The 11343-nt window shown below is 45.4% G+C and overlaps 3 protein-coding genes across 3 annotated transcripts; 2 read left to right on the top strand and 1 right to left on the bottom strand.

The window, feature by feature from the left end:
• Window positions 1–2549: 2549 nt before the first annotated feature.
• DEU56DRAFT_707052 (uncharacterized protein) lies at window positions 2550–2756 on the top strand (the record flags this gene model as incomplete). Its single annotated transcript, XM_041347428.1, has 1 exon — window positions 2550–2756. A coding segment is annotated over one exon (207 nt), but the record flags the coding sequence as incomplete, so codon positions are not given.
• Window positions 2757–3826: 1070 nt separating this feature from the next.
• Window positions 3827–4848, bottom strand: DEU56DRAFT_743985 (uncharacterized protein; the record flags this gene model as incomplete). The annotated part of the gene is made up of 4 exons (XM_041349039.1): window positions 3827–4222; window positions 4276–4485; window positions 4546–4716; window positions 4780–4848. Coding segments are annotated over 4 exons (846 nt in total), but the record flags the coding sequence as incomplete, so codon positions are not given.
• A 4780-nt stretch (window positions 4849–9628) lies between these two features.
• On the top strand, window positions 9629–11106 carry DEU56DRAFT_759399 (uncharacterized protein; the record flags this gene model as incomplete). The annotated part of the gene is made up of 9 exons (XM_041350311.1): window positions 9629–9665; window positions 9694–9732; window positions 9884–9971; window positions 10038–10177; window positions 10244–10311; window positions 10349–10404; window positions 10753–10852; window positions 10903–10979; window positions 11022–11106. 9 exons carry the CDS (start codon window positions 9629–9631, stop codon window positions 11104–11106), a joined length of 690 nt encoding a protein of 229 aa, XP_041204410.1.
• Window positions 11107–11343: the final 237 nt, after the last annotated feature.

The raw sequence follows: 11343 nt of genomic DNA, 5'->3' as shown, positions 1-11343 counted from the left end.
TCACCCAGATGACCCTGCCAATTTCCTCAAGCTATCTAGAGTTTAAAAGTCCGGTTAAGTCCGGTCTTTTGCCTTATTTGGAGGCAACCGGACCAGGACCGGTCTTTTTATTCCCACAATATCAGCGAACCTGGACTGGACCCGTAAAGACCGATGTTTTTGGTCTTTTGTGGTCCTGCAACTGGTTTTAGACCGGTTGCCACCACAACCAGTCCTGTGGCAGTGTAGTACCCCTTCCCACAATTCCAACGGTCTACTTTTTGTAGTAAACAGTTAAGATCTGAGCAAGATATGAGCATTATAAAAAAGGGTTCCTAAACTCCGCCCTGCATGTGAGTAAAATATGAAATGTCATTACTATGCTTAAGTTTCTTGACGAAATATGTGCTGCTAGTCAAGGCGATACTATAGCTAGTCTTATCTAGTCAATAGGTGTTAAGACCTTGTTCAACGGGTCGGACCGGAGGGGCTTAGCTTCAGCTCGTGCGCTGCGCTCTTTACCCGAGTACGTGCCCCTAATTTACAGGGGGTTGGATATCGTCGGCCGAAGGGTATAGACGGGCCGGACGAGAGAGAGAAGACTACCCGAGACTTCGTCCGGGTAGAAACTAACAAGGTACAGACTACCCGAAGGTAGAAGCGGAGGGATTTAGCCTTAGGGATATAATCCCGAGGCTCGGAGGGTCGGACTAGGAAGACAATCCTAAGAGCCGAGGGAACACGAGGAATGAACTGAGTCTAAGATGATATTCGAACTGAGGATATACTACGGGTTACAAGGGGTTTATATACTATAAGGTATCCGACGGACGTCCGGCCGAAGCGCAGTCTTCGGATCAGAGGGCTATGTAGAAAATGTACTAACGGATATGAACTGCTGCGGACGATCGAAAATGGAGCTGGAGATTAAATGAAACAGGGGGGACAAGTTAAATGAAAGGAAAATGAATAGACTAACGGACGGATCAGAATGAACCCGGATATTAACTGTCAGAAGGATCCGGGCGTATAGGGGCATCAAGAAGCATATACAAATGGGGACACGGGGAAATGAATTCTAGAATGGAACCGAGAGAACGGACGGACCGGACCGGACGAGAAGCTTCAGGTACGGAATATGACAATAGGGTAAGATATAAGCAAGATATAAGCTTGACAAAAAAACGTTATCAGGGTTAGGTGTCTTGATGAAATATGTGCTGCTAGTCAAGGCGATACTGTAGCTACTCGTATCTTGTCGAACACTCAAGGTTTGGGTAAGTTATGAGCCAATTGGTGATTTTGACTCGCCGTTCTAACATGTCTGATCTTTGTGCTAGTCTTGGAGCATGATAAATCATCAAGAGTTATCTAAATTTGATGTTCCATACCATTTTTGAGGTCTACGAACACACTGGTAAAGGTTTTTAAGCTTGGAAATCAACCCTGGTTCAGTGCCAACAAGCCTAAAAACATGCCCCACAGATTTATACGAGCCATTCTTAAAATGCTTGTAACTTTCCCAAATCTCAACCGATTTTGAAGATCAGACCACCGATAGAATCGCCTAAATGAGCACTACCCATATATAGGCAACCGGTTCCACAATGGACCGGTTGAGACCGGTCTTGGACCAGTCTTTCATTTTTCGCAAAAGTTAGGCAACTGCAACCAGACTTTTCTGGACCTGAGGCAACTGGCAACCGAGGTCCGGTCTTTTTCGGTCCGGTTTCGGTCCGGTTGCGGTCTTTTTTCGGTCTTGCAACTGGACTTTTAAACTCTAAAGCTATCTGCTGCCCTCCATGTCTTGATGCGACATACCTTGTCTGATGCAGACATCGACTCCACAGATACTCTTATCCGGAAATATACAACTGACTCAAGGGATGTCTATGGTGCGGTTCACTTAGAGGCCACTACTTTTGACCAAGCGCCAAATCGAGTCGTGAAAAATGCAGATGTAACCCTAACCCTAATATGACATGTGGATCCTAGCTACAGAGGTACACTAGCGCTAGCTTCGATACTCGTGAAACAGATGTCATTGCTTGCCTGAATGTTCAAAAGTTTGAGTGAGTCACGACGTGACGAGTAAGAATGGCCAACACACACCAGAAAGCAGCAGCAGCTCGTGCAAGAGCTGCAAGGCTTGCAAGAAAAGCCCCAACACATCCACCTCGTGTTCGCATGTACAGGTGAATGGATGCTCACAGGATGGGACTCGGGACTGTGGACGCACAGCTGCAGGTCAAGAAATTTAGTTCAAGACAGTACAAATCTCATAGACGTATTCCAGACACAGTAGCACAAGTTTTTGACCAGTAGTACACATATGCGCCAATTTGGGGTGTCCCGATATAAAAATCTTGCTCAAATTTGATCCAGAGAAAAATCGCTCTTGGGTTTTTATTCAACACATCAAAAGGAACATTTTCCCAAGAGGGATTGAAAAACTGACGAAATTTGAGTGTGGGAAACATTTGGTCAAAAGTAGCGGCCTCTAAGTGAACCGCACCATAGTTCACCTGTCTCACTTATGGCATGCTCACTAATTTGCGCTCAATATCTAGCTTTACAGCTTGAATGTTATCAAACCGAATCACCATTATGCTACACACATTGCAAGTTTTGTGTGCAACTTCGGACCACTCCATGACTTCTGGACCTTTCTATTCGAGCGCCTCAACAAAGTTCTAAAGTCCTTCAAAACGAACAACCATGCAAATGGAGAACTTGAAACAATGTTCTTCTCAGAATTCCACCAAACATGTGAATCAAGTTGCTTGGTATGTCTCTCGCAGCTTTCATATGATTAACTTCATGATTCATTTTCTCTTAATAGACATACACATTACTGCAAATTCCCAAGGAGTCTCTGCCATGTGAAGTGGCAGAGCACATGCTCAAAGCATCAGCCAAAGAACACAGTACAGTTGCGGCTCTATCTAAAGAGTTAGATGATGTTAAACAACGATGGTAAGTAACTAGTACTAGTACTTCCTTCTTATGATTAGCTGACTTCTTTCATTTTACGTAGCTGGACAGATCTATGCACTCAGCCCACGCCGTCAGAAAACTTCAATGATGCTGGAGACATGCCGCTTACTAGCGCAGTCAATCTGTTTCCGCTCACCTCTCACTCCTGTACACTGCCGATCAGACCATCCTGTCGTCCCTCACAGTATCCCCCTCAATCATGAGGCTATGTTTTTTGATTATGTCATTCTTGAGGGCAAGTGTTATTACGCATCTCATACCGTTGGTCACAATTCTTCTTCTCTCGTACATGCTGTCATCCCCAACTTGCATGGCAAAGGGAGCCGTGATGCATACGGGGAATTACTCGAGGTATTTCAGTTTGAGCAAGATATTTGTTTTGCAGGTTGATTGATGTGGTTTGCCCATATGCGATGGTTCAGGCCATGGCATGGGTCAAGCGCGTGTTGGGAAGACTTGTAAGTAATCACCTCGTTTGTGACATATTTTACATGCTGATTAGTTTGAAGTGCTGCTGTGAGTGTTCGTCTTTGGGAAATGGAGGAATACCAAGGATCGGACACACAGCTCCCTACCCTCATAGACCTTAATTGTGTACAAGGCCATCTAGCGCACACGGTAGTTTCAATTGGTACAGATCAGGTGAAGGCATGGGCAACCATTGATCTGTCTAAGGAGAGTCATTATCTAACCACAAATCATTCACAGAAACTGACTTTTGAGAACTGCAGTAAATTTTATTGCATGTGTCCAGATGTATAGCGCACTAGATGTATAGCGCACTGCCAAGATATGTCAAGATATTCGAGTTCACGTCACCATGAGTGTGATAAGTTATTTTCGATGAAAGCTACTCATCCGTGTTATCCTCCTCATCCGCCTGCCACTCTTCCAACTCAGCGAGGTATTTCTTATCTTCTAATGCCAGGTCTTCCTCACGCTCATTTTTACGAAACTCCTTTGGCCACTCTGCACCTTCAACCACCTTTACCTCTTCTTTGTGCCTCTCCAACCACACTGCATCGACCATGGTATTTAAGAGGGCCGTGGACTTCCCCGACTTGGGGAGACGATGACTCATATCAGAGGGATGTGCGTCGAAGGTCATCTTGAGTGTTTCCTTTCCCTTTCCCCTGCCCTTGGCTAGCTTGTGGCGCTTTGCTGAAGGCTCCGTAGATCTGTCCTGCGTATTGGCTCCTCCACCACACCTATGTATCTCATCTAACATGCGGAGAAATGCTACATACTGTCAACAAGTCAGGTAAGTAGTTCAAACTCTTGTATGAATTGAATTCTTACGTCTATTGATTGCCACTCTAACCCAACAACTCTGCAACTTGTCTTGCCTTGGCCTTGGTCCTTGCGACGGTCCTTCGTGTCAGTGCTCAGCTTAGCCTCGTCGTATGACAGGATGTCTGATCCGTAGTCTGTGTCAATCAGCGCAACTGACCCTTGGTGTTCATAGGATCTCTCAAACTCCGGAACAGCTTCGTGGCGATGATTTGCCGCCTGTTAGTATATATATTGGTAAGTGATCATTTATATATTGATGAGCCACAAACAACTCACAGTTTGACGTCGTCCACGACGACGAGAATTGATTTGCTTGTTGGTAAGCTTTTCTGTCTTCTCAGGCGACAAGTGGCTAGAAACTTGCTGACTTAAGTTTCTCCAGTATGATTTTGCAATCGTGGTGATGACGCTGCGAGTGTAGTCCTCGTCTAGCATCTCTGGTTTTTTCTTCAGATCGTTTCATAAGGACTCATGGGGTGATCAGCTAGGATTTGAACTTGAAGCCCTCACTGTTTCGTTATCCCAGACACGTTGAATAACTTCCGCAATATATAGGGCATTTACTTTATCGTCAATTTTTGCGCTCCATTGTGGCCTCCATATGCTTGTTCCGTTCACCACCTCGAAGGGTTTGCCGTTCTCGAGAGGCAAAACCTTTGCAAGTAACTCTGTTCGTTCTCCTCAATCCGTGCTGACATCTCATCCACATAGTTCGAAGGTTACGGGCTGAATAATGGGCTGATAGTAGTGTGGTCAGCGTGCAATACATTTGATGGTGCGCAGTCATTTACCTTTAATGCTGGATGTTTATTTGAAATATTCTTCTTTCCCAGTGTGCTTCTAGTTGTGCTTGACACCATCATGTGTCGATGTTTTGCATCAACTCATTGAGCGTATTCTCGTATTGGTGAGCATGTTCCTCATTTGTTTTCTGGTTTGTGATAATGATTTGGCTAGCAGATTTGATAGTGGTGAGCCGGACATTCATTTTTTTGCATTTTGGTGAGCAGTTGTTGCTGGAAACTGCCCTGGTTCATTGACGAGTCATTGCGAAGCATAGCATTATGAAATTGGGGTGTTGGGGGCATCAAATACCCTCACAGACTCGGATGCTCACTTATCATGGGTGTAGGAGGAGGTATGGAATGCCCCCGAGATCCATGGTCACTGCCATATGGTGTAGCATGCGGATTATATCCTGTGGGTGTTTGGTCTAATTGGTGAGGATGCATCTGATTTAATACAGGTGCACTCTGCAACCCTCCAAAGTCATACATCCTGACCCCCTTGCCATACAAACCTAGTGCTGATTGGTTGAAACCAGCTTGGCAGTCTCCATGTGTTGTATCTATAAACAGGTCATTCTGGGGTATCGCCGAGCCAGGGTGCAGTGTAGTGCCTTGTAGCCCCTGTGGTGTATTAACAGGTTTTTCTACAGGCACACCAGTTCTGTCAGATTGATGCCGCATGCCTTGATGTCGCTGAAACATGGTGAGACAACGTGCACAGCGGTGGGGGTTCAACCAGAAGTGCAATTATTTGCAGGGTTTATCGAGGGGCAGCGGCATAGGAGGATCTGCCATAGATTTTATTGTTGCTATCTGTATCCTATCTCGACTCAATCTAGACTTGAACCATACCCTATCCATACCTAAGGACTGATATATTTGCTTCCTTTCTACACACAAACTTGGGGATGGATTGTATTACTGGCATCAACCTAGACAATGGATACTACATTTATCTAGAGTACAGTTAAAGTTCGAGTAGCCCAACCTTCCATACATTTTTTGGACTTAGGCAGATGTACTTGCCTCTATCCAGTTTAAGTATAGTTAGAACTTCTATTCGTACTCTATCTGGATATGGACAAAAACTTGTTTCCGCAGTGACTATAACAACATATATTTTTCTAAAAAAAAAAGTTATTAGCCGTTTAGTATCTCTATCTTGCCGGTTCCTGTCACTCATGTTTTATTTCACTCTTTTTTCTGCTGAGGTGTGCTCACCCAAAAGCACCCATCCTCCAGACTCGCACTTTTGTTGCTCTATCATGTTGCCTCATTGTGTACTTTCTATTCTCTGTTCGCAATAAAATTTTGACTGGGTCCCCCAAGCACGGAGCTGAGGGACTGGGACTGCTGAGTGCTGCAGGAAGTATAGCTGCCGACACGAAAAACCACGGTCCAGTCACAGTGTGACCGAAGTGACTGATCGTGACTTTCTTTGTGACCTGATCTGCCCAGCCCAGTGATCGGGCGAGACACCCAACACCCCCCACGCTGCACGAACTGACACTGATACTGGGTTGCCCCAAGGACAACAGACGGCAGGCGACTGCCCACCACCCACCCCAAAGACAGTGGGGCAGAAATGGCTCCCTTTTCGCCAGGGACTCAGTGAGCCCTGTTTTTTTTGGGCAGGGGAGGAATAGAAGAATTGACGGCTGCTGCATGTGCGCTGGGCATGCACCACACACAAGAACTCAGAGGGGACCTGGTCACTTCACTCACCGAGGGCATATGGGGGGTTTGGGTCTTGGAAATGAATGTTGGAGTCTTGATGGCGCAAACGAGAGCAAAGGAAGGGACAGTTTGTGAAGGGGTCTGCAAAAGGTGTGTGCTGACTTGTGGGGCCTAGGCAGTCGCTAACAGTTTTCTGCCGGCACCAATGTAGGTTTCCGAACAAGACTTTGCAGTCCGCAATGTCACGCCCATTTGGGAGGGTGTTTTTTTGCCCAAGAAACCCATGGCAGATGGGTGAGATTCCCTGCCAAAACGGAGGGACGGAGAGTTGGACTGTGCTGTTTCTCCCCCAAAAACACTGTCCTTGTGCGCTAAAGACAGTCCTGCGCATGCTAAAGACAATCCCTAGCACATGTTCCCACTCTGTTTATTGCGGACCTACTAAGTCTGGTCCACTTATGTTGCAGGCGAGGCACCATCTGCGTCTTGGAGGTCTCTGATCCACATCTGGCTCGGGCAAGTACAATATCATCATTCGCCTCTGGACACACACATTCCATCAACTCCTTGAGGCCTCGAGTCGTGCCTTTTTTTCCTTGCCCCTAGCTCTTGAACACCTCCAAGATTTTATATATTATGCCTACACTCTCTACACCAGCCTTCTTGAGGAGCCCACCTGCACTTGTTCTGATCTGGCTGGCTTGAAGCTCTTGGAGACCTTGTGTGCTATCGCATGGCTGCGGCCCCAATGGTTACCAACAACCAATTGAAAGGCTTGGCACTACTCACAGACACTGTTTCAAAAGTGGCCACAGCATCTGTAGATAGCAAACCTGTGACAGCCAAGAGTGAGTCACAGATTGTCTTACTGCCCAGGTAGATGACCCACCAATTCTGAATACTGGCATTGTTGCTGCGCAGATAATTGATGTTCTCAGAGCCAGAGAAGGAGTGAGTGCTGGCGAATTATTTCAAAGGAGTGGTAAGGCGCTCAAGGCCAGCACCCCAGCCCATGCTGAGCATTGTGGCAGGCTATCTTAGTTTGATCTCAATGGTGCACGGCTCTTGATCAACGCATGCAAAAAACTTGGTGCATAAACTGCTTTCTCTTTGCCAAACCCTCTTAGACTCTACCATCTGATCTTACAGTGGCTCAAAAAAGTGTCCAGATGTTTGTGTGATTTTGAGTAATTGGATCATAGCAAGCCAGCACCTAAATATAACATATTGGTATAGGGACATGTCTGAAAGCCCTATATCATGGCTCGAATCTGAGCTATGTAGCGTGGGACCAAACCCTTATATGGGCAAGATATGGTAATTCTATTCTTATGACTCATTCGGACACTTTTTTGACTTTATATTAAAATCACAAAATGAGACCATTCATACATAATAATCTTAATGAAAGTGGTACCATAATAATAATATGGTATGATTTTAATATTATTTGAATATATAAACCCACATAAGATCATGAAATTTAACATACTCATCATGAAGCCCATCTCCTCTGCTCAAAAGGATAATATCCTTGTTCTCTCTACCTCTGGTTTATCTATCAGGAACATTGCTTCCAAAACTGGTCTTGGCAAGTCTACTATTGCTACAGTTATAAAACAGAACATACCAGATAAGGAAAATGTCAAAATGGGATGTCCTCCTAAGCTTACCCCACAGAACAAAAGAGCTGTTGTTCATCAAATTCTGTCTGGCAAGGCTTCAAATGCTGTACAAGCCACCAAGTTCATCAATTCCATTATCTCTACTCCTGTCTCCACCCAAACAATCAGAAACACCCTCAAGGCAGCCAATCTCAAGGCTGTAACCAAGAAGAATAAACCTCTTCTCTCAGCAGCTCATAGGAAGAGAAGATTGGCCTTTGCTTTAAAGCACCAACATTGGACTGTGGAAGACTGGAAGAAGGTCATTTGGTCAGATGAAACAAAAATCAATAGAATGGGGTCAGATGGTCAGGAATATGTGTGGAAAAAGGCAGGAGAACCTCTAGGAGAAAGAGAAGTTAAGGGTACACTGAAGTTTGGAGGAGGAAGTATGATGGTATGGGGCTGCATGGGGTGGAATGGTGTTGGGATTCTCTGTGAGGTGGAGGGAAGGATGAATGCAGAGCAGTACACCTCTATCCTAGAGGAGTGTTTACTCAAAAGCATGCAAGAGTCAGGAATTGATGAAGAAGACATTATCTTTCAACAAGATAATGACCCCAAGCATACCTCAAAGCTGGCCACAAAATGGTTTGAAGACCATGACATCAATGTTTTATTATGGCCAGCACAGTCCCCAGACCTCAATCCCATTGAACATCTCTGGGAATTACTCAAGAGACTACTTGCTGCCTATCAAGATCCTCCAAAGGGGCTATTTGAACTATGGGAGAGAGTTGCAGTAGAATGGGCAAAAATTGCCAAGGAGGAGTGTCAGAAATTGATAGAAAGTATGCCTAGAAGGGTTTCAGCAGTAATTAAAGCCAAGGGAGGCAACACAAAGTACTAGAATCATACAATAAGATTGGTTTAACACAAAGTCAAAAAAGTGTCCGAATGAGTCATAAGAATAGAATTACCATATCTCGCCCATATAAGGGTTTGTTCCCACGCTACATAGCTCAGATTCGAGCCACGATGTAGGGCTTTCAGACATGTCCCTATACCAATATGTTATATTTAGGTGCTGGCTTGCTATGATCCAATTACTCAAAATCACACAAACATCCAGACACTTTTTTGAGCCACTGTAGTTCAATCTTAATGGCACGCAGCTCTGATCAACACTTGCAAAAAACTTGGTGATTAAATGACTTTCTCTTTGCCAAACTAAGCCTGACTCCACTCTCTATCCTAGTTCAATCTCAATGGTGCACAGCCCTGATCAACATGTGCAAAAAACTTGTACTTAGGCCGGATGGTCTTGGTATGTTTGTGTCTTGAGTCTTTGGCAGCTGTCCTTGACAGGTGGTGGTGGGGTGGGCAGTGGGAAGGTGAGTGGGGTTGAGAAATCAGAAGGTGGAGTCACATAGTGGGTATGGGGCTGACGTCTGTCTTGCATGGTGTGTGGAGCAGATGTGTTGGCAGTTTGTGGTGAATCTGGTGTGTTTGTTTTTTTGTGTTTCCTTTTTCCATTGGGAATAGTGTGTTCGGGCACTTGGACTTTTCTCACTCTTGGAGGTGCAGATGATTTTGAGGATCGTTTTCCTGAGGGGCAGCAAGCTCACTGCCCGTCACCTCATCTCCAGACAATTCTCCACACACCCGTTAAATACCCTCACTGACGCACATTATCTAGGACCCGGATGCTGAACTCGAGCTTGACGAGAAAATCCTCTTCTCACCAGAGGGCGCACGCGTGCACCCAGGGTGCATTCCATGCTGTATTTGGGCACGGACCTGCCATTGAATTGGACTCTTATGTCATGTATCATGCCCGTGAGTGTGTATTGCTTTGTCGTTCATTGAGAAATTGCTGACTTTTCTAATCTGCGTGTCTTGTAGAATTTGAGTATGGAAGGCTACTAGCACGACCAGGCGACAAGGATGCTGCGAGGCAGCTAGTTCTACAAGTGATATCCTTTTCTTGCTGCCTGATCATCTTCACAGAACCTACTCACTGTGCCCCAATTTAGGGTTAGGGTTACATTCCAGAACAGATTTCCGTACGTGGAATAACCCTAACCCTAACTAACTGGGCTAACCAAGCCTAACCACTAAGGACAAAGTGCTGTTCTGACGAGAACTTGCACAAGGTTCACAACTGGTGCTACAACATTTCTTTCTACCATCACTCTGTCTCTTGATCTATCATTGATCATTGTGAACCTTTCAACCTTTCATCTTCAATTCTCAAATGTTCTGACGGATGTGTCATCAGCAAGTTCTTGTCAAAATCTTGCAACAACCAAATTCTGTCTCGGCCACAAGTTTGTGGTAGTGCAACATAGACATTGAATGGAGTAAGCCCCGTGGTAGGTGTACTTGTCTAACATTAATATTTTCTTCTCCAGGACATACACCGGTGGATACATCAGTTTCACCATCGCAGCTGTCGGCAAGAACTCTTTTTTGCATAACAACTCAATCATGTCCAACCAGCACTCTCGAGAGGTAAGTGACATTCATATAATCATGCATTTAACTGACCATTGTTAGTACAGGCACTGTATTATCAAAACTCGCCATTCTTGCAAGACGCTGGGATCACTGCATCCCTCAGCCCTATTTCAGTCACTAGGTGTGTACCCTCCCAACACTAAAAATCCACCATGTCAATCAGCTTCCACCTAAGTTCTTGCCCTCGACCGTCCAAGAACCCCCAGGATTGCTGGGCACTTGTCATATACCGTACACTGAGCCCCTGAATCATATCCCATCTCTCGCAACACACAATGTCTGGACCTGCGAAATGTAGCCAAGCTATACCTTAACCCTATCCCTACCCCTCGGCAGGATAACTCCGCATCCCAGTCTCCACAGCAGGATCTGCCCTGCTTTCCTATACATCGGACGTCCTATACGTCGGACGCCCTATTCATCGGTCCTCCTCCTGCATACCTCGGATCTCCTTTTCGTCGGACGTCCTATTTGTCGGATCCCAC

Source organism: Suillus clintonianus, assembly GCF_016758775.1.
Source record: "Suillus clintonianus strain FC179 chromosome Unknown DEU56scaffold_90, whole genome shotgun sequence".
Taxonomy (NCBI): Eukaryota; Fungi; Basidiomycota; class Agaricomycetes; order Boletales; family Suillaceae; genus Suillus; species Suillus clintonianus.
The sequence above is the reverse complement of the archived record's forward strand: the minus strand, read 5'-3'. Positions and strand labels throughout refer to the sequence as shown.